The following is a 27,642-nucleotide window of genomic DNA, read 5'->3' on the forward strand; positions in this document are numbered from 1 at the left end:
TTGCATTCTGGATGATGTCCTATGTCCAAAGCATTTGATACTGTCCCACACGAAATCCTTGTCTCTAAACTGGAGAGACATGGATTCGATGAATGGACCACTTGGTGGATAAGGAATTGGCTGGATGGTCGCACTCAAAGAGTTGTGGTCAACGGTTCAATGTCCAAGTGGAGGCCAGTGATGAGTGGTGTTCCTCAGGGGTCAGTACTGGGGCCAGTGCTATTTAACATCACCCTCAGCAAGTTTGCAGATGAGAGAGGCTTTGAGCAACCTGGTGTAGTGGAGGGTTTCCGTGCCCATGTCAAGGGATTGGAACTGGATGGTCTTTGAGGTCCCTTCCAACCCTAACCATTCTATGATTCTATGATTACCGAATATTATTCTGGATTTTGGCAGTGTCCGCTCATATCCAACAAAACCTCGGGGGACAATTATGAAGTACTGAACTCTGTATGTAAAAGAAATATTTCTTTCTATTCTTAGTAAAACTTTTGTTTAAAACCTGCCTTATTCTTGTGAAACAAGTCCTCATGACTCCGCATATATTGAGTTCAGAAATTGTGGGAGCTTCTAAGATTATTTTGTTTGAGAGCTGATATTAATTTTGCTTTTCCTGCAGTAACTGGGATTATCTCATCATAAACTCTCTCTAAACCTAGCTTAGACGGAGAAGCTTCCTCCTGTTTCCATACTTAGATATTATAGAACAGGCTAATGTTAACATTAAATCTGAATCTGCAGATTGAATCAACCAGTGAGAAAGTAGGTAATGCATTACTTAATCTGTGGTTGAATTAGCATCAAAAGGGCATTGGTACTCTTCTGAAAATCGGTTCACAAAATGAGCTTTTCATAGGTCGGTCTTCAGATGAGATGCCCTCAGGGACAGCTTATATATATAATGATGTTGTCTACCAGCTGAGTTCTCTGGCCTAATTATTGGAGCTGAACTGTATGGGAACAGGCGTAATGCTGTCTCTATCATGTCAGCTCCCTGTGGCAACCAAGAGAGATATTTTTCTTTAATAATTGAGTCTCTGTCTCAGTGACCTGCTGGCAATATTTAAATGATCATCACAAGGCATCTCAGATGAATGACATAACTCGTACATCACAGTAGCTTTGATCTGTTTCTGATGGCTCATGAATGAGTCTGATTCTTCTTCTTGAGGTTTTCTTAGCAATCAGACTAGCTGGAGAGTTACCTTTTCTGTATGTTTTTTTTTTTTTTTTCTGCAATTGCTGTTGTCTGCTTAATGAAAACAAAGGGACCAAGGGAGGAAAACCACCATATCGGAGAGATGTTAGACTGTCAGACTACCCTATATTGCTGTAATTTTGAACTCAGAGAAGCCAAGAGTTTGGATGATTCGTTATATGCAACTTTTCCTATTAAAACAAGCATCTATCAGCAATTAGATGCACAAAAACTGCCAAAGGCAAAGGGAATCCCATATGTTGGCATGACCATAGTGCCATCTGAACAACTCAGCTTTGGAGAATAATGATTCTTGTGAAGACTTTCAATGGAAAGCATGTCTAATCATCAGCCCTCCGATGTTCTCAGTGTTTCTCAACTCCTTATGAATTACTTCTAGCTGTCCTTTCCTGATTTCGCTCCTATGCCTCTGTTAGTGGTGGTACGAATAAATTGATGAGCTAGTGTTAAGACATAGGAACTTATTTCCTTCTTCATGTCACCGAGAACTATGGGAAGGTAATTCCCCAGAAGTACGGGAGAAGACTGCAGATGTTCTGGTGTTCAGTCTCATAGCAACTGTAGAATCATCCACTCTCCCTAAAAAATGAGTAGATGCAATTACATCCACCTTCCTGGAATTTTTGGGTTTTGTTATCTTTTTTCCAAGGATTTTTTTTTAAGATGTGGGTGGGTTTTGTTTGTTTGTTTAATTGATAGTTCTAGGTAATTGAAATAATCTGGTAGAAGCAAGGAATGTGCTATATACCCTTTTGTAGACACACTTTATTTCTTATTTCTATGTACATTAAACTGTTACGGCTCTTCTTTACAAGTCTGCTCTTCAAGCAGCTTATATTTCTGTTTAGTAATTTTTTCTTTTCTTTATTTTTATTTTTTTTTCCTTTAATTTCCTTAAGGTGCCACAAAATCTAGCTTGCTGTCAGCACCCAGTATAGTCAGTATGTTTGTACCTGCACCAGAAGAGTTTGCTGATGACCAGCCCACTGTGATGACTGACAAGTAAGTCCTTTTCCCTTTTCCCTTTTCCCTTTTCCCTTTTCCCTTTTCCCTTTTCCCTTTTCCCTTTTCCCTTTTCCCTTTTCCCTTTTTCCCTTTTCCCTTTTCCCTTTTCCCTTTTCCCTTTTCCCTTTTCCCTTTTCCCTTTTCCCTTTTCCCTTTTCCCTTTTCCCTTTTCCCTTCTTTCAAAGAACTAGTTGGACTTCAAATAGATGAAGTAGAGATATGCTTTATGGAAATGACAGTTTTGATGGGTTTTTTTATGGTTTTGATGGATGGACCACTTGGTGGATAAGGAATTGGCTGGATGGTCGCACTCAAAGAGTTGTGGTCAACGGTTCAATGTCCACGTGGAGGCCTGTGAAGAGTGGTGTTCCTCAGGGGTCAGTACTGGGGCCAGTGCTATTTAACATCTTTGTCAGCGACATGGACAGTGGGATCGAGTGCACCCTCAGCAAGTTTGCAGATGACACCAAGTTGTGTGGTGGTGTGGACACCCTGGAGGGAAGGGATGCCATCCAGAGGGACCTTGAGAGACTGGAGAGGTGGGCCTGTGAGAACCTCATGAAGTTCAACAAGGCCAAGTGCAAGGTCCTGCACGTGGGTCAGGGCAATCCCAAGCACAAATACAGGCTGGGCGGAGAATGGATTGAGAGCAGCTCTGAGGAAAAGGACTTGGGAGTGCTGGTGGATGAGAATCTCAACATGAGCTGGCAATGTGCGCTGGCAGCCCAGAAAGCAAATCGTATCCTGGGCTGTATCAAAAGAAGTGTGGCCAGCAGGTCGAGGGAAGTGATTCTGCCCCTCTGCTCAGCTCTCGTGAGACCCCACCTGTAATACTGCGTTCAACTCTGGAGTCCCCAACACAAGAAGGACATGGAGCTACTGGAGCAAGTCCAGAGGAGGGCCACGAAGATGATCCGAGGGCTGGAGCACCTCTGCTATGAAGACAGGCTGAGAGAGTTGGGCTGTTCAGCCTGGAGAAGAGAAGGCTCCGGGGTGATCTTATAGCAGCTTTCCAGTACCTAAAGGGGGCCTACAGGAAAGCTGGAGAGGCACTTTTTACAAGGGTGTGTAGTGATAGGACAAGGGGCAAAGGATTCAAACTGAAAGAGGGGAGATTTCAATTAGATATAAGGAAGAAATTTTTCACTCAGAGGGTGGTGAGGCAGTGGAACAGGTTGCCCAGAGAAGTTGTGGATGCCCCATCCCTGGAAGTGTTTAAGGCCAGGCTCGATGAGGCTTTGGGCAACCTGGTGTAGTGGAGGATTTCCCTGCCCATGGCAGGGGAGTTGGAACTAGGTGATCTTTAAGGTCCCTTCCAACCCTAACCATTCTATGATTCTATGAAATAAAAAGTCCATTCTATCATTTATCTCTATGCTAAGTTTTTTAATTATTTTTTTTGCCACAAGATAAACATTTTTAAACACTGCCAGAAAGGTGTGCTTTTGTTGTGGTTTTAGGCTGATCTGGCAACTAAACTCCACGCAGCCAGTCTCTCACTCCAGTAAAGTGGGGAGGAGAAAAATATAATAGAGGGACTGAGGGTCGAGACAAGAACAGAGGGAGCACCCACCAACCATGGTCCTGGGCAAAACAGACTTGGCTTTCTCAAAGCAAAACAATTTATTGATGGTTACTTAAAAGGACAAAGGGAAACAAAACCAGTTACTTGAGAGGGTAAAAAGAAACAAAGCCAGATCTTAAAACCGACACCTTCCTTCCCCCCCGCCTTTCCTTTTCGTCCTGGCTCTACCTCCTCCCCCCAGCGGCGCAGGGGGGCAGCGACTGGGGGAGTGCAGGTCACCTCATCCCATGCTGTTACTGCCGCTTCTCTCTTAAAGGAGGAGGAGTCCTTGCACCCTTTTCCCTTGCTCCAGTGGATCTTCTACTCACGAGGAAAAATCCACAAACTTCTCCAGCGTGAGTCCCACCTGCAGGATGCAATCCTTCCCCATCAGATTACCCCAGTGTGGGCTTTACCACAGTCTCGGATTCTTAGGGAGTTGTAGCCACTCGCTCCAGCGTGGGTCGTCACGCAGACTCCAGATGCCTCTCTGCCTTGTCATGCGTCCCAACACGACCATCCTCAGGCTCAGGCATCTCCTCTCCACAGGCTGCGAGTGGGTCTCTACTCCACCGTCCTGGTTGCAGGGGGGCCGCCTGCCGTCTCGCCACCAGCTGCAGGGGAAACTCGGCTCTGGCACACCTCCTCCCGCTCCATCCTCACTGGACCTGGTGTCGATGCAGCCGTTTCTCTCAGATCTCATCCTCTCTGGGTGAACTCAGCCCAGTGGGCACCCCGGGAGTGGGGCGCTCCCCGAGTTCCCCAGCCAGCTCCACCGCCGCCATCCTCAGTGGGCAGTGCCGGCCCAACACAGGCAGCTGCCCGGCCGGAAGCCAGAGAGCGGGGGCAGTGCCCTCCTCCCTTCTCTCCTCGCTCCTGGGCAAAGCAACTTTTTTTTTTCTGGTTCCTTTGTCCCGACTTAAATAGGGAAATTCACAGAGGTGCCGATTGGCTCAACCCCGAGGGGGATGGGAGTCCGATCTGGTGGCCAGAACCAGGTCTGACCCAGTTCCAAAACCAGGGAGGTCACAGGGAGCAAAGCCCCTCTCCTGCCACCAGAATCCCCCCCCATCAAACCATGACAGCTTTTAATTCAGAAGGACTTATGTGAGTTTGCACAGGTGAAATGATGACTCAGGTTATTGCGTGTGCACAGAGGGCAGGGAAAGCACTTTCCATCCTATTTTAAATCAAGGATTCCTTATGATCCATCAGACACTGCTTTCGCCTGAGGAAAAAAAAAGTGCTCTTTTTATAAAACTCCTTTGGGTTTCTGTTGAAATAGGTAACTGTTGATGTGCAATCATGTGTAATCAACATAGCATTTTTAATGCTGATACAGATCCTGAAAGCTTTTGCAAACCTTAATTGATTGGTTAACATGCCTCTAAAGGAAATGTTTAACCTAAGTGTATTCATTTAATGGAGAATGAAAGCAGTCAGCAGGGAGCCATGCATTGATTTGGTCAAAAATGGGGAAGAGAAACTGGAAGTTCTTGCTTGTGCTCCTGCACTCAGTCCAGTAGACAGACATGCCAGTGTGATCACTGGAGAAAGATAGGGCCATTGTGCAGGCTGACTGGAAGTGGACCTTATTGTGTGTCAAAGTGAAGCATCCCAAAAGTTAGGCTTATATTTGGCGCTTCCTTTGGCCGTTTCACTAAAGCTTTAGCACCACCTATTAACATAGACACCAGCTGAGTTTGACTTTCATGACTTTGTTGGCATATTTTCTTTCTGTTCAATAACAAAGGCAAGAAAATTGCCTGTACAATTCCATAAAGTTAAAATATAACAATCTGTTGGAGTCATTAGGAACCAATTGATCAAATTAAGCAAGCTTTTCTACTGGGCTGAGATAAGCCAGTTTCCCACATTGCTTTGCCTTTTTCGTCGGTTGTGAAAGCCTGTCTCATCTCTCCTAAATCTGACATCCTCTTTATAATTAGACATCACGGAGCCCTTTCAGAACTTCATCAGTTGTCTTTGAGCATTTCAGGAAGGATAAGTGACTCAGCAGCAAATCTGCTCCGGGAAAGGAGACTTCTCTGAAATCTAAGGTTCTGTGCCCCCTAGAGGTCCTTTCATTTCTTTCTTAATAGCTATAACTGCTGTGGGAACCAATCAGATTATTGTTTCCTAATTGTATAATTTGTTATTCATAATTCATGACTGACAGGAGGGACAATGTGAAATTGTTCCATCTCTTTAAGATCGTCTGTGAGTGTCGTCGTTTGTGTCTATGCTGCTAAATAGAAGAGTGCCAGGGACTTGAGCCCTCGCCTGAGCCCGTCACACAAACTGGCTGGTGTTCCCATTGCTGAGGGCTAGTCTTCACTGCTGCAGATTTCTCTTGGATAGTGCAAACTTGAAGCAGTCCAATGCAGTGAGGGTATTAGCTAACAGTTACCAATGAAGGACCCAAAACAAGGCCTGTCCTGTGGCCCTCTTTCATTTCTCAGTGAAGAAACAGCCAGTGCAGCTAATGGGAAGCTTTATTAATGTTTGAAAGCCATGGACTGTTATTAATTGTGTTATGCAATTGTATTAATTGTATTATGCAATCATGAACTTTAAGTTCTATTATTTAGTACATTCTATTCAAAATTTATTTTGATTAAAAGACATAACTATACACTTATGTATATATACTAATACTTTGTTTTAAATTTGTTAATGTCAGTTTTTAAAATTATTCTTTGCAGGTGCCATGACTGCGGAGCTATTCTCGAAGAATATGATGAGGAAACACTAGGCCTGGCCATAGTTGTGCTCTCAACCTTCATTCACCTTAGTCCAGACTTGGCTGCTCCTCTGCTGTTGGATATCATGCAGTCTGTAGGAAGGTAAATTCAGAACTTTCCTCGCTCTCATATGGTGGAAAGAATTTTGTGCCTGGAATTGAGTTTGCATAAACTTCACTATATGAAGTTCTGTATTTTAGACCTCTTAAGTGAATAACATCTGGTTTTGTCTGCTTCTCTGTACTCATCATTATCTCAATTTCTTATGTAGCTTCTTCCACTGGCACTTCAATTTTGGGCAGCTCCTTTGATGTCCTCTCCTTTTGCTCTCCGAAGGGAGATTCCAGCTCAGAATCTCCCCAGCTTGTCCCACTGTAAGCAGTGATGTAAAGAATTAATTCAATTTTTCTGATTTTATCTTCCTTGAGTATCTGTTTATTACCTGAACAGCAATTGATGCAGCATACTGTCTGGTGTGCCTCTTGATCCTATTTTATTTCAACAAAAATTTACTGTTAGTTTTTATTCCTTCTGCTACTTGCTCCTTGAAGCATTTTTTTGACCTGCCTTCTTATGATTTTTACATTGAGTTTGTCAGAATTGACCTCTTTTCTGCTTTTATTTGAGACATGACTTCAGCTTTTTGAAAGAAGCCTTCTTTTTTCTAATAACTTCCCTCACCTTACCTTTCTTCTGCTCTCTTGAAGTCTTTCTTAACAAGTGGGATACCTTGGCCCTGTGCTTCCTATGTAATGTTCTTAAACAGCTTCTGTGCTTCTTTGTGAAGACTGAATTCTCTTGGCTACCCCTTTTTCCTGCCTTGACAGAATTTTCCACTTCTATGTAGTTCCAGCTTTAGAAGTTATGCACAAATGTGGTCAGCTTTTCTGAATTTTGCTGCTTCTTGAAGACTGACTCCTGGGTATGATCATTCATTAGCATACCTGAAGCTCTTCGGGCTTTTCAGCCATATTTTGTATGCTGATTAAGACTAAGAGTTGCATCTCCTTATGAGGGCTTCCTAACCAGGTGCTGCATGAGATTGTCTCTGATAAGGTCTCAAACATTTGGTGCCTGGTGTTTTTTTTTTTCTCTTGTGACTTTTACCCAATGTGCATGGGATAACTGAAGGGCACTATTAGTATTGTATTACTTGTCATTGCTGTCTTGGCCACTTCCACAACTTCCTGCCTAAGAGGTGGGAGGGATGTATTAAGGATGTTTCAGAATAAACTTCTGAGCAGCACTAGAAGTGCAGAAATGGTGTGCAGGTCTCCTTTTCCATGTTCTTTTCAGTGACTGAAGTTAAAACTGTTTGACTGTGACTTGTGCTGGGCCATGGCTCTGCACAGCCCTGTCTTTCCAGTACCTCCCAATTCCATTTAAACACAGCAGCTATTCAACTCCTCCATTTCCATTAATTGCAAGACTGCAGTTCCCTGCTGTCACTGCTAATGAACTCTGATGGAGGCAAAGTCTCTAATCTAGGCAGATGCTATCCATTCTGTGTGATTCTTGTAAAAACAGCAGTACTACAGCCACAGAGAGTAAATCATTTAGAAGATAAATTATCAAGGGATGAGGGCCAAGTGGGCTACCTTTTTCTGTGTTCTCAGGAAGAAATGCTGCATCTTTGCAGTAAGACAGCTGATTACTTTAGAGCAGCAGATGGCATGCAACATGGAGTGTTCCTGGTAAATGTCCTGCATTATTCCTACTGGCTGTCATTTCTGACAAATTCCAAGTCCAGTAAGAGGCTTCCCACAAACAGATTATTTTGAATACATGCAAAATAAGTAGCATATACAAGCAGAGACACGTTCAGGTGCCTCATGTATATAACCTAAGTCGCTGTCTTTGATCAAGCAGTGCTGTATCATTACCTCCAAGTATTCATCTGACAGCAGAGGTGAGAATGAATTAGACTTACTGCATTTTTATTCTTAGAAAAAAACTCTACTACTTTCATGCTTAGGAGAGGAAACAAGGAGTTAGGAAATCCAGTGTCTTCCAGAACACCTAAACAATACACAGAAAGATTTTTAAAAGTTACTTGGGTACCAACAGGTACAAATAGGCATCTGTAGGGAAGAGAAAAAGTTCTAGGTTCAAGTTACTGACAATTAGAGATCGACATGTTTATAAAAGACTCTGGCATGCACTTAACTTTGTGCTGTAGTTCCTGAATCAAGATATTTGACTTGTTGATTCTCATTTCATTGATTTCCAGTGACATTTAGCTTTCCAAGCATCAAAACCCTGTGAAAATGGAATTTAGGCTCTTGAGTTAGTGAGGAGCTTTGAAAAGCTTAATTTCTGTTCTTAACAGGTACAAATTTGAACACATCCATTTACTGCCTACTGTCTGTTTACTGTTCTGCTTTGTGGTCTGCAAAGTGGAGGTAATGGTGAGGATTCATGGCCTATGTGCAACAAAATATTTAGAGTAGTAATGATGAGTACATACAAGCTGTAAATTTCAAAAAGTTTCAGATGTTCCCAAGTGTTTAGTGTAGTTCATGTCTCATGAAGTTTTTCCAAAGTTAAAACCCAAATGTTTTGTTTATCATGAAAACCACACTTGCATTAGTCCTTTCAAAAGAAGAGAAAAACTTTACATAGGACACTGATTTCTTGTAGAAGAAATATTTTATGCTGTTGTGTTTGTATGCTTCAGTAGATTCGTGAAAATAAGTGTAATGTCCATTGGGCATATGATTAGTCTCATTGCGTTCTGCAGAAACCCTCGTGTGCTTTAATGTAAACAGATACTACAGTTACTCCAGAATCAAGATCTTTATTGCTTGAAGGTAGCTTCAGACCTGTTTTCACCTAGAATTAGCTTTGCACAGCAGAATTAATGTTGTATTTTACTGTGGAGACCTCTTAACAACAGTGGACTCAGGGACTCTAATGAGTTTTTCTGATTTATCCTGAGACAACTGAAGAGAGTATAATCTTCAATCCGCTGCACCATCCAGCCTGAGATTATTGCACTGTTGAAAATACGCTGTGTCCCCGGCTTGTCATACATCGTTAATGAAAATCACCATCCATTTTCATTTACACCGATGCGTTGGGCTGAGCTGCCTTAGAGTCCTTTTGGATTTTGCAGTGGTGACTAGAGAGGAAACTATCTTCAGAACAGAGGCTGACAGAGGATTGAGCAACAGCTAAATCCAGCCTAAAAGGGTTGTGAATCAAAGATGAACATTGAAGGCCAGATCATCAGCAGATGTAAATTAGCATAGCTCTATGAAGCTTCCGTTTAGACATACCAGCTTGTACCAGCTGAGATACTGATGCGCAGCAGATGAAAGTAAAAATTGCATAGTGTTTTGTATGTAAGAGATGCTTCCAGTGTACATCTTTGTAATTCCTTTTTAGTGGCTTTTAGTAGTAAAGTTGTATTGCCTTGATATTATAAACCCTGATTCTATTTGTTTACATGTCCTGGCTATTGAAGTGTATGATTTTGCTTTAAGATTGCGTTCAGTATTTTCATCAGTGAATGCCTACATTTGGCTTCAAAGTCTTATATTTAGGTACTAAAATAAATGACCTGATTTTTGAGAACCTGATATTTCTTATCTGACTTTGTAAGAGCTTGTAGGTACTTAGTGGTTTTGAAATTAGGCCAGTTATTTAGGTGCCAAAATCTGGAACTAGAAGCCTCACTTCGAACTGCCAAGTAGAGAATTTTGGCTTAGTCTATGTTGCGGTGTTGATCAGAAACAATTCAGTCAGTAGGCAACTTCTGGCAAACTTTTTTCTCCAAATCCCTCTAGGTTAGTAATTATCCATGATGTGCGTGTAAGGCAATAGCTTTACTCATTCTTGATGCTAGTACAGGAAGGCAAGTAGAATTGTCTTTAGAGCTGCTAAGTATTTGTGAGACTGCAAGACTGAATAGACTTTCTGTGTCATGCAAATATGATTTGAATGAATTTATGTGCTTTTCAGAAGACTGTTCTGGTGCTGTTTTAAACGTTCTTTAAAATTCTTGTTTGTTATTTAAAGAAAATGATACTTTATTGGCTAACTTAAAAATGAAGCATAAAAAAACATTTGAGCTTCACTTTTTTTTTTATTTTTATTCCAGGTTGGCATCAAGTACCAGTTTTTCTAATCAAGCAGAAAGGTATGGTAGCAAAGGATACCTTGGCCAAAATGAAACAATTAATCAAAAGCATCATCCTCCTTGGCCCTGAAATCAACTAAATTTAACTTTAAAAAAAAATTTACTTAAGATTTGTGAGTAAGAGGAAAAACTTGTCCTTTCCCACTTGTTTCAAATACCTTGTGTGTACTGAAGATGAGCAGGAACCCATATTCATGTGTATTGAACTTGAAAACACTCAGATTCAGATGTAATTTAAAGATGCCTTCTCATTTCCACAATCTCAGTGAAGCTCTTTCTAGCTTGTTCTGTGTTCAGTGTTCGTCTTGATAAACTATCTCCATACATTCAGTCAAGTGAATTATCCTTGGCCATGGAGAACCCATGGTAGTGATGTCTCATCATGTAAATGAGATGCTGAATAGAGTAAATTCATTTTGAGAAGCTGTAGGAAATGTTAAGATGTGCAGTTTATGAGTAAATAGATAATGCTTTAGCTTTATAAATGAAATCATTCTATTTTATGAGTGATTAGGAAGTACTTAATCTCTTGAAGGAAACTGCAAGAGGCAAATTAATATATAATGTGTTTACCAGTTGTTCATGTGTTTTATGGTAAAGCCAAGAACCTCATCCTGTACCACTGAAATGCACAAGGTGAGAGCAGGATTATTTTTCAAACTCAGATGACTCACAAATAAAACTATGTGGAGAATCAGGAAAAATACAGCTATTTATTGAGACTTAAATACTTAGGTATATGTACATAATTTTTTCACCTCTGCAGTCGAGTTGAAGTCATAAAATCAGCTTGCTGACCTGTTTTTTGGGATCAGGACAGTTCTGCTTTTGACTGGCTCTCTCATAACTGGACACTTCCGTAATCAAAAAGAATAGAATCATCTTTATTTTCACCATGTAGTCAGCTTTGAAAACTGTTTCATCTGCAATGCAATTTCTTTCTCCTTGCTTGTCCTTCCCTTCATTTCAGCATGATGATCCCAGGAAATGCTGCAGGTGTGGCCAAGCAGTTTCTCCGTTGTGTGTTCCATCAGCTGGCTCCCAACGGCATCTTCCCCCAGCTCTTCCAGAGCAATATTAAAGGTAACGTGCAGTATCAGTGCGTTTCTGACCCCTTCAGTTACCTCTGTATGGACAGCCAGCGCAAAAAATGTCATTTGAGTTTCAGATGGAAGTTTTTTACGAACCTTGGCCACATCTCTTATGGACTTCAGTGAGCTGAGTTCCGTTGCTGCTCTGAGCCAGCTGTTAGAGGTATGTTGGCAATCAGCTCTGTTAACGGTGCTAGTTTTATTAGCATTATTAGGCATATTGGATCATTTCTCCTTGTTCATTAAGAGTTCAAACTTGCATCACCAAAAGCAATGTGAATTTTTTTTGTCCTCCGTGGAAGCAGGATTAGGCTGTCCTCACCATTTTGCTTCTGAGTTTTGCTGTCATGGATAGTTGAGGTTTTTTGTTTGGTTGGTTGTTGTTTCGTTGGTTGGTTGCTTTTTTCCCTCCTCAAACCAGCTCCTGGAGCTGTCTTACACATTGGTAGTGTGGGTCCATCCCTTCCTCCAACACTATTTCTGATCTTCAGGAACATTTCTGCTCATATATCTCAGTTCTCCCTCTCCCCTTGTATCTGAAAGCAGTTTCTCTAAGTAGTCCAAAGATTTATTGCCTGCCTTTCACTGACTGCCTTCTGTGCACTTGGCTTGTTTCTACTGTAGCTTTTATCCTCCCACTAGCACTAGTCACTTGCATGTATCCCACTATTCCAAGAACATGGTGGTTGCTTCATACAAAGATTGCAACATCACTTTAAAACTGCTTATGTCTTTCCAGGCCTGACTCTTTTACACAAACCAAAAAAGCACACATGGTCTACTGAACATTAATGAACATATGTCGTTTAAAACTGTCCAAAGGAGAACATGGGCAATCCAGTGGTGAATACTTTACGAGTTCTGTTTTTTTTTTTTTTACTGTCATGCCAGTCTAAGCAGGTTATGGGTTAGAACTCCGCTTATAACATTTTGGCTTGAAATCTTGTAGTCAATACTTTAGGAACTGAGTTAGACTTAACTGTCACATACACAGTTCAAATTCCCTGCACAACATCTTATCATTAGAATTATAGAAGAGGTAATAAGTATTTGGTCTGAACAAATTAACCTCAGCATTTCCAAATACTGTTTAAGGACTATTTCCGTGTGTGTACGTTTGTTTACAGTTCTCGTTTTGTTTCCCAGGGTTTAAATAACAAAAAGAATTTACCAGCAGGGGGAGCAATGCTACGCTGTTTGGAAAATATTGCTACCTTTATGGAAGCCTTGCCGATGGATTCGCCCAGCAACCTCTGGACCACAATTAGTAATCAGTTTCAGACCTTCCTTACTAAACTCCCGTGTGTTTTGCCACTTAAGGTATGATGTATGGATGTCTGAAATGAGCTATACTGTCATTGGTCAGGATGTACCACATCAGTGGGAAAGCTGTGGATGAGAAATCAGATGTGGGTTGTTGTGAATATTTTCTAATGATTCAACTAATGTTTCTACAGAACTGGATTTATTGTATGGCTGATCTGTCCCTTTAATTATATTTTCCATGGTTAACAATAACAACTCTGACCAGAGTACTCTTCACCTCTTTGTTGGCTTTTTTCCTCTACAATTTCTGTGCCCTGTCTTTGTCAGATTAGAAAACTGCATTTGAGAGTATCAGGATTTTGGAAAAAAAAACCCCGTCTGATTTTAACTATTAAAACAAAATAAAACTCTCAAGAAGAGCAGCACCACCTAATTAATTTGCGTAAAGTACACAATAGTCAGACAGGCAGAGAGAACTGGGAATAGAGCCTAGCCTGTTTGGCTGACCAGGTTGTAGTTCTGGCTGTAATAGGAATATGGTTGCAGAAACTGAATCTAGAAGCTTTGAGCTCTGATTTCTGAGTGCTCAGAGGACGTACAGAGGGATCTTATCTCCTGGTACGTACATTTCCAGATTGCTTTTAAGAAAACACAGTAAAAACTTAGATTCTGAGTCTTTCCAGTAAACACAGGATTCTGATGCCCTTATTCTGACTTTGGTTCCTATGGCATGAAGGAACCCGGTGGTAATTTGTTCTGTGCAAAACAGTGTTGCTGTTTTGAGCTGAGGGATCAAAAAATCTAACTTTGTGACTTACAACATTGTCTTTTAAATTGGTTGTCAACACCAAATTACATGAATTATATTAAATTCCTTGCCACTATTATGCAATGCTCAGATCTCAAAACCTCTTTAGGTTTTGGTAAATTGAGGCACTATCCTGCAGCACTTACTAAGCCAAACAGGCAGTAACCATTCCCTTTGCATACTAGCCAACCTGATCTGTAGCATCTTGTCTAATTGAAATAAATGAAATGAATTGGATCTTAATAGTTCCAACTGCATATCTGCTCTTCACAGAACGTTTAGATGGAGCGTTTACTCTGATTTCTCTTTTATTCCTGGGAGGTATCACTAGTGATACAAGTAAAACAATTGCTTGCTCCTAAACTTTCCATCTCCTGTTCCTTCCTCTAGGGTTATAAATGACTCTGCTGTTCTAGATGTTTGCAGCAGGGACAAGGCAAGACAATGGATAGACCCTGAAAAGTCCCATTCACTGCTGCAACCTGTGTGATTTACACAGAAGGAAAATCAGTTACACCATAAGGAACAACTTTAGAGGGGCCTCTGGAGCATCTGTTGCCAGGGTGCATTCTGATGTTATGGGGTGTGAGTTGTAGCCCTGTCTTGAGGTGTGGGGATAGTGTCAAAGCCTGTGGCAACCACAGAAATATAACATGAGGTAGATGAGGCGTACCTCCTGCTAACTCACTCTTTTTTTCTTTTTTTTCTTTTTTTTTTTTTTTTTTTGTGGTCGCAAAAGGGGTAAATTTAACTTTTCTATACTAGCCCTTTAGTGAAATTTTCTGATCTCAAGGCCCATGCCGTGGTATGCTACCACTGAAGGAGTATGATTGTGTATTCAGGAATAAGCCAGTTTAGGCAAAGTAAGTAAAGATCAATCATCAGGGATAATTTTTCAGAGTTCATCTATAATTTATTCATAGCTGCTACCACTAAAACCAAGACTTATACAGAAAGGTACTAACTCTGTGTTGTTTTTTTTCTTATTTCTTCTTTTTTTTCTTGCCTTCAATTATATTCACAGTGTTCTTTAGATTCTAGTTTAAGAATCATGATTTGCTTGTTGAAGATACCCGCCACTAGTGCCACCAGGGTAAGTCCCAAGAAGCCAAAACTCTGTTACTGCAGATTTAGCCAGCCTGCACTGTTCTGTGAATGTGTTCTTATCCTCTAGCTAGGAAAGTATTATATATAAGCATAAAGTTGTGCAGTCCAATACTCTTTGGAGAATGATAAAGAGCTTTGGAATCTAGGTTACAGTACAGTGTGGGTGGGATTACATTCCTGTATGGGTGTGAATGTATATCTTCTTAAAGATTTCACGTTCTCTTTTTTTTTCTCTGCTTTTTTTTTTTTTTTTTTTTAAATATAGTAGTGAACTTCCTTGGAAGTTCTGCAGTACAGTTCCACTGAGATCAGTGAGGTTTTCCTCCATAAATGCTACAGAATCTCTTATATAAATCTCATAAGCAGTGTCAGAGGTGAAACTATTTTCCAATTTTTTGCTTCTAATTTCTCATACAATCATGAAGGCAAATGCTAGATAGAATAGCTGGTTGACTGAAACAGTGTAAATCCCAGCAAGATAGCCTCTGAGCTAAAAATAATGCTGTTCTATTCAGGCATTTCAGAGTTGGAATTTTTTGTTTAGTTTTTTGCTGAGCAGACAGTTATTGATTTCTCCAAATCATGTCATTGCAGAGTCTTCTGGAGCCTTTTTCAAAATTACTAAGCTTTGTAATTCAGAATGCTGTCTTCACTTTGGCCTACCTGGTGGAACTGTGTGGTTTATGCTACCGAGCCTTCACTAAGGTAACCATGAGATGATGTCTTCTTTTAGGGACAACTGACAATAGGACAAAGAAAGTCCTACTTCCCTCAAGTAGTATGTTTGTAAGTGAAGATGAAATCAGTGTCAAGTTTCAAACATGTCAACAGTTTTAACGCAGTTTGGCTAATCAAGTAGTGGTCAGTATTCAGTGCCTTTAAGTAATACTGAATTTCACGTTCCCAGAATAGACACAGATAAAGAGAACCTTCTGAAAACATTGCTCAGAAAGTATTTTGATGTCATTTCATGACTGGGAAATTTTTTTCTCTTGTAGAGATGATACCTGGTATTCATGCATGACTTTAAATACCTCTACAGTCATATCTTTCCTAGTGCACAGGTTTAGCCATATACCTTGAGCAGTAAAAGCTTAAATATTCCTGGTAGTGCCTTTTGAGAGCACTGCTACAAGGGCAGTCAACAGATAGCTAAGTAAAGTGGAAGACTCCAAGTTAGGAGCTTCCTAGCTTAGATCCAGTTTTATTCTGTGTTAGTATCTCACTTTGGCATACATGGCTGTAAGCTGTGTAGAAAAGAGAACAGTATGTATGCACCTTTAAAAAGTTTTTAAGATTCCTGAATGAAAGCTATGGCGTACAAATAACACTCAGTTATTACTCAAGTTCATTTTTGTAGCTATTGGTGAGCAGTTAAACAACGAAATCCACAAAAACCAATCAAACCCCTTACTAAGGCACTATGTGCCCCATTATGTAGATTGTTAAGGTACTGAGCAAAAATGTTGCTTCAGCCACTAAGTGGACAGTTTTCCATCCTCACTGCATTTGTCTAAACAGTAATTAATCCTCAGGAAATGTTCTCTCGTAAGTAGCTACATGACTTTCTATATTGATAATGTACTACTGGAACACATGTTGCTTCAGTCTTGATAAGACTTAAAATATCACTGGACAAACAGTGGAGAAGAAATGGTAAAAGCAATGACACTGTCACAGAAATATTACACTGCAAGAAAATAAGAAAAACTTTTGCCATATGTAATGGTTTGAAGCATTAAATAGAAACTAACAGTATGTTTAATTACAGCAAGCAAATGCTACCTTTTTTGTCACGTTTTAAAGAGAAGAGTTTATGAAAGAAAAAAATCCTGAATACAGAAGAGACTGTTCAGTTTTTGGAAGTAATTTGAGTTAGATCTATAGCTACAGCTTTGAGCAAGGCAAAGTGAGAAAAATGTTAACTTAAAGTCCAACAGTGGGGTTTCTTCATTGAAACAAACAAAGCCCCATTTAAAACTGAAGCAAAGACATTCCTCTTGCACTTGTGTTCTGATAAGACTATTTCATGTTTGCCTGCTAAAGCAAGTTGTGATACAGAAAATGTTTCACTGCCCTCATGCTCCACAGTTTTTGTTGTTTAAAGAAAATTTTATTAAAACCATGGTATTAAAAACCCTCATGCTTTTCTTGCATGCTTCTTCGTTTGATGTTCTATTAATATATTGAGTACTTAATTGCACACAGGAAGCTTGGATTATAGCACTTGTTAAAATCTTCTTGATTTAGTTTAATGCAACCTAGTGACCCAGAAGTGGAATAATTAGTGAATGGTCTCCTGCAATTTATAGCCACAAAATGCTTAATTTAGTGTAACTCCACACTACATTATCTTTGTTATTTCTGAAAGCTTACCATGGTTTTGCATTAGAAATATCAATTTAATGACTTCTGTTAGGAAAAAAAAAACCAAAACAAATAATTTGTCATGTCTGTGTTTTTCTACAGTGGAAATCACTGTAGCCAAGTAAGAGTGTCTTTTGTGGTAGAACACCATATAGAAGTGAATTCCAGAAGGAATATAATTTGTAAACATTTAAACTATTCAGATTTAACTACTTGTTTTGTAAATTTGAATGTGCTGGCTGGAACAAAACACCAACTTTCAGCTAAGCTATGGAAGATTCTTGTCTTTTCAAAGACCAAGCCACTCTAATGTGCACTTTGTAGAGGTCAGTGCTGTACAACCACTCCAAATCTTTTTTTATCTCTAACATTTTCCTAATACCCTGTGGCAGGAATATCTTGGTTTCTCTTGTCTTGGAGCCTGAAGACTCATGTCAATCTGATATTTCCTTGTCTGAGTTTCTGTTCCAGGTCAGCAATTTGATTTTTTATTTTTTTTTCAGTGCCTTTGGAACTCTCAGTTGAGAGTAGCATCTCTTCTGTGTATTGTAATCTTCTTTAGTTTTCCTTTCAAGTGTCTTAAGGTCCTAAATGGACACTTTTTGGCTTTCTTATCTCTTACAGGTGCAGAAGCTTGAACCTAAACTTAGCCTTTTGCAAGCTTTTTGTTGACCCTTATTAAGTAAATGCAGAATGCCACTGAATTGGATGTGACATGATTTTGCTATTGATTTTTTTAAAAGGAATATCGGAGTGGCTGATCTTTAGTGTTTGTAATTACTATAGTAGCAACAAAGATAAAATAAAGAATCTTGCTTTATACTGGCTTACTTGGAGGATAGCATGCACTCCATTAAAGAACCAAATTTACTATTCTTAGTAATAAGTTTGGGCTCTGAGATACTGCTGGAAACAAACTTCAGTAGTTTATATTCTACACATAGACCTCTGACAAGTCACAGTTTGAAGGTTGCAAGGCATTTTTTTATAGGGATGCGTAGACATTTCAGAGGGTTAATTTGGCTGAACAGAGGCTAAAGGGGTTGTATTCTTGACTCTTTGGTACCAGGTTTACGCATGTGACTCTCCTGGGTGTTATTCTCACAGAACTACCTGTTTACAGCTCTGTGGCAGAATATCAAGTTCCTACAGTATGTATAAACTATGTTTATACATATTTATCACCAGCAGAATGATAGGAATAAGTAGACTTTGATAGGAAGGGTACTCTGAGCTATTGACTTCAGTGTCATCACTCCTGATTTACAGTGCAGGAAGCAAGAGGTCAGATATCAAAAATTTTGCTTGATTTTTGCTTGATCCATCTGCACTGCATGTGCTTAGCAAACATTAAGAGTTTAGATTGTGAGATTGAATCTTCTTTGAGAAAGAGGTAGCTCACTGTTGTATTATCCTTAGAGCCAAGGAAAGCTGGGATTCATGAAGCCTATGCTTCCTTCTCAGTGTTCTGACAAAACAATTTATTATGGCCCAATTATATCCTGTGTAGCATGGGTGTTAGTCTATAAAATAGCTGAATGCTTTTGAAAGAATTTTACCTCTCATCTTTTCCAGTATGCACCAGCTGCTTCACTGGGTTACTGATAGGAACTTCTGTCCAGTGTTTTAGGGGATGTAATTGTTGACTGTCTGAGCTGCATTATGTATGTGTCTCAAGACTGTGAAGGCATATTATGGTGGGAAGGGTCACTCTTGCTGGTGAATTCTAGCAAGTAATCAGTGGCTATTTGCACCTTGAGTATTGTGCATCATTCTGGTTCCCTACTCCCAGTCAGAATATAGTGGAATTGGACAAAGTTCAGATAACGGTAACAAAAAAGATCAAACAGTGAGATAAGTTCCACATGCAAAGCAACTAAGGGCTCTTCAATCTGAAAAAGCAAAAACTTATGGGAATTTGAGAGAAGTCTGTAAGATCACAAGTGACCCAGGCAAGGATGGATAATTTCATGCCTTTGCAGTACAAGAACATACTAAATTTGTAGGAACCAGTGTCAAAGCAAGTAAAAGGAAGTGGTTCTTCAACAGTATGTGACTCCTTGCCAAGTACTGTGGATGTGAAAAGCTGGCATAGGTTCAAGAGGTCGATGAACACATATGAGGAAGAGAAATCCACTGAGAGTTGTGAATTATACAGAAACCACACTGAGCTCAGAAGCTCCCTGAGCTGAAAATAGTTGGTGGCTAGGAGAGTAGTAGTGGAAATTAAACGCTTGCCTTGTTTTTACTCTTCCCTTTGCATCTGCTTATGGCCTTTTTGGGGTTAAGTTACTGAGGACATTTGTTCTGGTCTGACCTCTCCTAGATATTCTTATATTGTATTATTCTTAACAGAACACTGTTAACACGTGAGATGTGTGACTTTTCAGTACATGTCCCCTCAAGTTTGGGGTTATATGGTTATTATGGTTTCATAATACAGTTGAACTGATCCAGTGTTTGCTGCTCCCGTAAGGGAGTGATTTTTATTTTTATTTTTTTATTTTTTATTTTGGAGTGTTAGCCTCCTATGAGTTTAGCTGCCTAGACTGCAGCAATGTAGTCAGACATGGACCACTGCCGTTTGGGGCCCGTTCCATCAGCTAAATGTGTTATCTGTCTGCACACTTCATGTAACTGAAGATCAAACTAGGAGCTTGAAGTAAGGTCTCTTGATTCACAGACTGGCGCCATAACGTCCTTGAAAGGCATACCATTCTGTTGTTTTGGCACCTTCTCCCAAATCAGGGGCTGATACTTAAAATCTGTTTTCGTTAAAGGTGTGTGTGTGCTGTGGGAGGCACGCACGGTTGCTGTAAGCCTTGTCTGGCAGTATGCTGTGCAGATACGATGTGGTGACATCAGCTTTCTGAGGAGGAACGCTGGCGACTGGCTTCTTGGTCTGCTGCAACCAAAGCTCACTCTCTCTTCCAGCTATTAATCTCTTCTGACTCCTTGCCTTTTAGCAGTGCTTGCTACTGTGTGCAGCTGGAGGTGGCCTTCAAACTGACTCACACTAACTAAACCTCACAACTTCTCTGAGGAAGAGGCAAACATTACTATCCCATTTTACAGTTGTCACAGAAGCACTGACGCCCTGACTGAGTAAAAAGTTCCACACATTTGAATTAAGTGAGCAGGCAAGTGCATGAGATGTGCAAGGCTTTAAATCTTAAGCACACTTTGGATATGCTTTCTTTATTAGACAGCATTATTTCATCTCTAATGGTGATTTGAAAGAGAGCTCAGTGTAAGTCTTCCTGCTGATCAAAATTCTTGAGTTGCTGCGGTCAGTAGCAGGTTATAGATTTGTTCCACATTTTTATCTTATCTAAAGTCAGAAAACATCAAAGTAAGATGTATAACAAGGCTAATCTTATCTCTTGTACCTCCTAGCTGTCTCAGCTCTACAACTCTGTGTTCTAATCTCCGTTGGCTAATTTTTCCCTGTTTTAAAATGTTTCTGTTGTAGCAGCTGTATCTAAGACAGTTTTTATTGTGCATGTGGAAAAGTACTGCTGGTCTAGTGAATGAAAATAGATGTCCAATCTGCCGTAGTGCAGGCACCTGTATTTTAAGGGGAATGACAACAGAAAAAAAGTATGGTAAAACATAGACCATTTCTGGCAGGTTTAATGAATGAATAATGCTAAATACTATTGCTGGTTTTGTTCTCCTATGTCAAGCCTTACAGCTTTCCTCATTTCCTTTTGTATAGAACTACTTTGTGAAAGCTACACTGCATGCCTGGGCTGTATAACTTTTTAATAAAATCTATCTATCTTTCACATGTGAAATATTAAAATCTTGGATATAACGCCTGATACAGCGTCAAAGGAGAACCACCCTAATTGATGTCTGTTCATTCAATCAAGTCTGTAGCATGACAGAAATGATGAATATCTGTTTTTTTGTAAGACAGGAGACACCAGTACCCTTTTGTAACTTTTTTAATCTCAGACTTTGATAAAAAGTATCTTTATGGTTTACTAATGGGTGTCAGTGAATTTCAGGACATTCATAAATCTGTGTTTTTCTGTTGTAGGAAAGGGACAAATTCTACTTGACGCGCAGTGTCATATTGGAGTTACTGCAAGCACTGAAGTTGAAGTCACCCTTACCAGACATGAATCTGCTACTGTTGGTGCAGGTACAGGAGATTCTCATGTAATTCTTATACTGATCCTGTCTCGGCCCAAATTTGAGGCAAGGGGAGAGAAAAGGCAAGTCCAACATGGTTGCATAAAGTACCAGCAATGTCAGAGGAAGCAAGAATTTTTTGAATAAAAATCCAGTTACATTTATAACCATGGGTGCATACATTTAGACTCCTACACTAAAATTTAAGAAACTAAATTGGGAATCCACATTTCAAAGAATGATAATGACCTGTGTGTCATTGCTGACATATTGAGGATCATAGAATATATCTCAAATTGGAAGGGACCCATAAGGATCGAGTCCATTGAGCTTCATACCATGTCCCAATGGGGCAGCTGCCCCAGCTGCTGCCTTGTCTTCATATCATAGTCCCAAAGCCAGTGAGCGGTTTGTGTGGGAAAGGGTTCTAGCAGATCATGGGCCAGAACTCAGTTTCTATCTATTCGGGCAGTATTCAGTCTTCAGTCCTTGAAGCATGTTCTCTTTTAACATGGAATTTTCCATCAAAGAATACATAGACAATATTTCTGTTCCTTTCATTCTGCGGTTAGTTCAGGTAGGAGTCAAGCTAGCTTTTTCATAGGAGAATCTGAGGAAGTAAGATACAAACTCGTAAAAATCTTTCTGCCTCCAAAATGCCAAGTGTGGCACTGTGTGGCACCTGTAAAAACAATTTGCTGAAGTCCATCAATTTTAATCACAGGTAGTGAGCTCTCATTGCTTACAAAGAGTGAACCATTCACACTGTTCAGTAACTTTAAAGGATAGAGGACCTGCATAACAGCACTCTGTAAGGTTCAAGCAAGGTGTTTGTTATGTAGATCATTCATAATGCTCCTACCATCACAGCTCCATTCACTCTTTCCCTTCTCATTATGGGGTCAAAGCTTCATATAGCTTACTATGGGCTCGTTTTCTTTTGAGTACTGGTACATTACTCAGAGTAAGTAAGTGGTTGCCACTTGACAGAGAAATAATACTGACAGGTGAAATTATATAGCAGTGAGGATAACTGAAAACAATTATTATGCCATCAGTGTTCGGGGAAGAAGTTGAGGTGGGGAAGAATAACACTTGTGGGTTTTTTTATTTCAATAGTAAAGGTTTGGTTTTTTTTTTTTTTTAAATCCTTTTGAATTTAAAAAGCAGAAATTTACCTTTTTTTTTTTTTTTTTTTTAAGCCTAGACTTCTTTTTTTTGGATCCCAGCCAAGACCCTCAAATAACTTAACAACCACCAACCTCTTTCTGTCTTATGGGTGCAGTGATGCAACTTGATATCATGTGCATTGGCGTTTCTTTACTTGAACTGACTTTTCCTGTATTATAGAATAAAGCAATTTTTCTGCATTGCTCCATTGTATAGCTCAGTCCTATGGCTGCCCCAAAGGGTGACAATCCCACAGTCTAGTCAATCCTGAAGTGCTCATTTGAGAATGCAAACATGCCACATCAGTTTTGGCAGTGGGATTTAACTGGTAAACACTTGTCCTTCACATTGCGTCAATCGCCTGATAAACACAGTGAGCATGACTCCTTTACATTATTTTTATCTTGTAAAGATAAAATGATAATTGCCTGGATTTTCCTTCTAGCACTGTTCCCATATGCTGTATTCACTTCGGGATGTATTCATACCTTACACAACAGCACCTAATGTTGGATATAAATGTCTCTCATGATGTCTGTCTTTCAGAGACTGACGAAGTGATTCATATTTCCTGCTATCCAAAGCAGCCAGCTTCTGGTTTTATGCAGTCAATGGTAAAGAATAGGGGTTGTATTCAGACCATCTGCCATAGATGCCTACTGGAGGCATGATGACTACTTCTCCCATTGACTGTGCAAATTGGCAGTCCTTGGTAGTATGTGGTCTGAATCACTCAACAGCCTCTTGAATTTCAATACCAGTAACCACTAAGGCCATTTTAAGCACCATTGTAATTTAAGAAACCTACTAGTAAAAACACGTATGTATCTGATTATTTTGATTTCCTTAGTGTCATTAATAGAACAAAGGGATTGGTTCACCTCTTAACCACAGAAAAACAGTACAGTATTAAATCAGATCAAATGATTTTGAATCCATAAAGCTGTAACAGGTTTAACACAGCACCAAACGGAAATGGTTTTTATTTCTAAGGCAGTCATGTTCCCATGGACATGTTAGCCTGTATACAAGATTCTGTACAGACATAGCACACAGAATACAGAGATTCAGTCAAAATGTTCAAGATAACAAAGGAGCTAGCAGCACTTTAATTTAGTGATAGATCAGTCGTGGGCTGACTAACAAAGGAATTCCTAGGAATGTACATTTGACACCCACATTCATCCAGATTACATGGTGCCATCAGTGTCCCTGGTGACATCGGTGGTAAGATGAGAGTTAACTTTGTCCCACTTTACAAAGAACGAGAATTTTAACCAAATTACTCTAATCATTGCATAGGTGTCCTGGATGATAAAGGATACAAAAATTGGTTTGTCCTAGCAAATGAAAGCCATCATGAACATGCTGCTGTTCCATGGGTTTCCATAGGAACTGCTTCTTCTCCCAGCATTTTGTTTCACAGCACTTTTCTGCAGCTTACATTTTGCCAGCACCCATCTTCAGGATTTCCATTGGCTTCAAATTATATTAATGTCTCATTAGGATTTGCTTGCTCAGTCAGGCTGTAAGGTTCAGTGTATCCGATGTGTTTTGTTTATGTGATTCCTATTTTGGGCTGAACTTTCAGCTAATGAAAATCAGTGTATATCTAGTGGTTCCAGTTTATGTTTCTGTGAAGATCTGGCCTACTAATTACTGAATGGAAGCCTTTAAAGTTACATATAATGTGTTTATAAGAATATATATTTTAAAAACTGTGATTATGAATGGAAGTATAATATAGATAGATTATGGTATATAGATAATTCACTACAGTCAGCAGACATTCCCATATGAACACTATTCTGCAGCTGTATCTCAGCAGACAATGCTAGTAAGAGGCATGGCAATTATTTGCCCATTTGTCATCTTTTTGCAGTATGAGGGTATTTTTCTTTCCTTTTTTCTTTACATATGGGTGGCATTAAATCTTTTGCCAGTGACGTCTTAGTAGAGTGATACAACATAAATGCCAGTGAATTGGACTGGAAATGTAAGAAATTTTTCTTTTTGAGTTTTGTTTCCCCATCCTCTTTTGACTGCATTGCAACTTTAGGAAGGATCATTGGAACTAGCAGTCTGATGATGAGGAAGATAAGCTAAACAAGGCCTAATTGTTCATTAGAAATGGAATGGAGTTTGTCAGCTGTTTTTCACATACAAAGTAATATTTGTTATTTGACCCAAACTCCTCTGTGCAAAAGAAGTAGAAAGCTTACAGGAGGCCAGTAGAGGTTGTTTGGCTGCTGCTGCTTATTATTGTTCTTAAAAGATGATGTTGTCTGAAATAAATGACATTTGTCTTTGGCAAGTGTTTTTTTTGACTTATATGGTGAGTGCTGTACAGTGTCTGTAGCAGTGCACTGAACTCACTGATAGATGCTAAATATACTCAGCCAGATTCTTCAGGGAATTATGGTCCTTTTTTTGTAGCTGATGTAGTTCAAGGGAACCCTAAACTACACACAAATGGTTGACTGGGAACCCTAAACTACACACAAATGGTTGACTGAGGAATCCTTCATGCAGGAAGACAACCTATCTGTTGTCCAGTGGACCCAGCATCAGCTTTGCTCTTTCTGAGACAGGGTGCATTAGGAGAAATCTGTTATCTCTTTGCATAAGTCTATTAATCGTTGTCCTTTTGAAAGAGAAGTGGAGAGTCATGGTTGCTGTTTGAACTAAGACTCGACTGTCTTTACTGGATTAATACAGCCCAGAACCCTAAGGCTTTCTTTTGCTTCCCATGTAATGATTAGACCTGTGGTACAGAAGAGCACCAGGCCGTTTCTTGACTGAAATACGAGTTAGATTCTTGTTTTATTTCCATTTGTCTTACCCTGGTGTAAATTAAATTCTAGCCAGAAGAAGAGGCAGTTGGAGTCAGGCCTATGTCTGAGGCTACCTAATTAGGTTATTATTCTGAATTCAAGTATGTCCTTCTGGTATTTATCCCAAAGAACAAGCTCTTTGACCAAGACATAGGTTGAGTAGTTTCCAAGTCTTGGTAGGCAGTCTGAGTTCAGATTAAATCTGTCATTGAAAGCTCATGGAAGTGTAAGAGTAAATTCTAGGTCTATAGAGGATATGATATTTGGAAATATTTTCAATAAGAGCAGTCAATCATTGAGAGTACTGCTAACACACATGCATGAGATAATTTTAAAATATATTGTGTAGTCAATATTTGTCTCAGTTTGTGAAGGTACCACAGTATTCATTATCAAGAAAGAACATTAAGGCTTAGATCTTAGTTTGACAGTTCTTTTCTGTCTGCTCTTTCTTAGAAAGTTACATTGCATCACTACGGGCAGAAATTGCTCAAGTGCAAATACAGCATTAGGACAAGTTTTAGGAACAAGCAAATCATCTGCTGGGTGTCAAATGCATTATTGAAGGTTCTAATAATTAATTAACAGTATTAGCAGGTCTAATGTATGAATGGTATGGACATCAGAGATTTTGGGTCAAGGGATTTGGAAATAAAAATAAGCAAAAAAAAAAAGCAAGCAAGGAAAATAAAAGCATAAGAAAATAGCTTACTGTAACAGAATGATACTGACCTTCTCTCAGAAACAGCTTGTACTTTTGTAGTATTGTGGCCTGTATTATGCAGAAGTTATACCACACCGTACCAATATGTTCTCAACTTCAAAATTGTTCATATAATTCATCATTGTAGAATTTCAGTGAAAGTATTGCATGCTGCCTTATCATCCTCTATTGTGATTTAGTCTATAATGAAAAAAGAACATTTGATGTATGCAAGGAATAACAAAGTTATATGTTTTCACTCATAAAGAAAATCAGATTTATTATATAATATTCTTCAAACTGCTTCTGCACAACATATGTGTTAATTAAGCACATTAAAGTCAGATTTTTTTTTCATTAAAATGAGCTCATTTATAATGGTGAGTTAACTAGGCTGTTTATAAAGAAAGAGAGCTCTAAAGGCAAATTACCATGAATAAAAGCAAGAAGAGATCTGAACTGATTTTAGTAAAGTCATGAATAACTTATTAGTGTCTTCAGGTTCCTCTAAAAATAATTAAAAAATAACTTGTCTTTAATTTCTTCTTAGTTTGTTTGTGCAGATGCTGGAACAAAACTAGCTGAGTCTACAATCTTGCATAAACAGATGATTGCCTCTATGCCTGGAGTAAGTACTGAGTCAAACTCCATCTCTTAGTTTTGGCTTTTAAAAATATATCTTATTAAGCTCATTTTGCTTCATTTGAATGTTCTTTCCTTTTCATGTCTCTTTTGGGTGGCGAGGTGTGTTGCAGACAGAGCTGTTACAAGGATATGATAGGAAAGTGATCATTTTAGAAGAAATCATAATCAAGTTGCTTGCGGCTTGTGTGAAACAAAATAGATGGTTGGAAAGAAGTCTTTTGCAACAGGGCATTATTATTCAGAGGTCTGAGTATAGTATCTTTTATAATTCTATTATTCAGTATTTTAGAACTTTTAGAACCTGTGGAATCCTTAGTCCACGTAAACTGGATGGAGGATGTGCTGACAAGGCTGCCAGTGACCTTATTTTACTGTTTGTTATTCTGTCAAGAGAACTGATAGGCATAGCATTTTAAAAGCCAGAAGGTGGTATAGTTCAACACCATGTAGACTGATATTAACAAAGAAAAATGAGAAGTGCCTAGGTCGGTTGCTTAAAAATAGAGTGCTAGCAGTTTTTCAAATTTCAGCCACTAAAACTCAATTATGGCTTAATAATGTTGTGATCAAAACTAAATCTCGTTCATTTGCTTACTCAGATATGGTAATCAACTTCTGTGCTTCAAAGTGTAGGTAGTTAAATAGAGGTCAAAGAAGAGTTGTTGTTTTCCCATGTAAACTTTACTGCAATATTTTGCCTGAGCCTATGACTTTGGGTACAGTAGTTTTTGGCAAATTCAAAAAGGTACCTAATTTGATAATTTCATCATATGGCCTCTAAAGTTAAGCATTGCTTTTACTTGGCTCCTAAGAATGAGGCATTCATAGTTCCCCTTGA

General features: G+C 39.3%; 1 protein-coding gene across 6 annotated transcripts in view; it reads left to right on the forward strand.

Annotated features, from left to right (window-relative positions):
* UNC79 (unc-79 subunit of NALCN channel complex) overlaps window positions 1-27,642 on the forward strand; it is a 120,327-nt gene that overhangs the window by 74,703 nt on the left and 17,982 nt on the right. For all 6 annotated transcript variants that reach the window (XM_086613050.1, XM_086613051.1, XM_086613053.1 and 3 more), the window contains 10 exons: window positions 2,119-2,221; window positions 6,494-6,634; window positions 10,635-10,673; window positions 11,644-11,756; window positions 11,842-11,927; window positions 12,911-13,084; window positions 14,863-14,931; window positions 15,540-15,650; window positions 21,358-21,462; window positions 26,710-26,787. In XM_086613050.1, the coding sequence (XP_086469176.1) occupies window positions 2,119-2,221; window positions 6,494-6,634; window positions 10,635-10,673; window positions 11,644-11,756; window positions 11,842-11,927; window positions 12,911-13,084; window positions 14,863-14,931; window positions 15,540-15,650; window positions 21,358-21,462; window positions 26,710-26,787 (1,019 nt within the window). The remainder of the gene's footprint in view (window positions 1-2,118; window positions 2,222-6,493; window positions 6,635-10,634; window positions 10,674-11,643; window positions 11,757-11,841; window positions 11,928-12,910; window positions 13,085-14,862; window positions 14,932-15,539; window positions 15,651-21,357; window positions 21,463-26,709; window positions 26,788-27,642) is intronic.

Source organism: Tauraco erythrolophus, chromosome 6, assembly GCF_009769465.1.
Source record: "Tauraco erythrolophus isolate bTauEry1 chromosome 6, bTauEry1.pri, whole genome shotgun sequence".
NCBI classification, from domain to species: Eukaryota; Metazoa; Chordata; class Aves; order Musophagiformes; family Musophagidae; genus Tauraco; species Tauraco erythrolophus.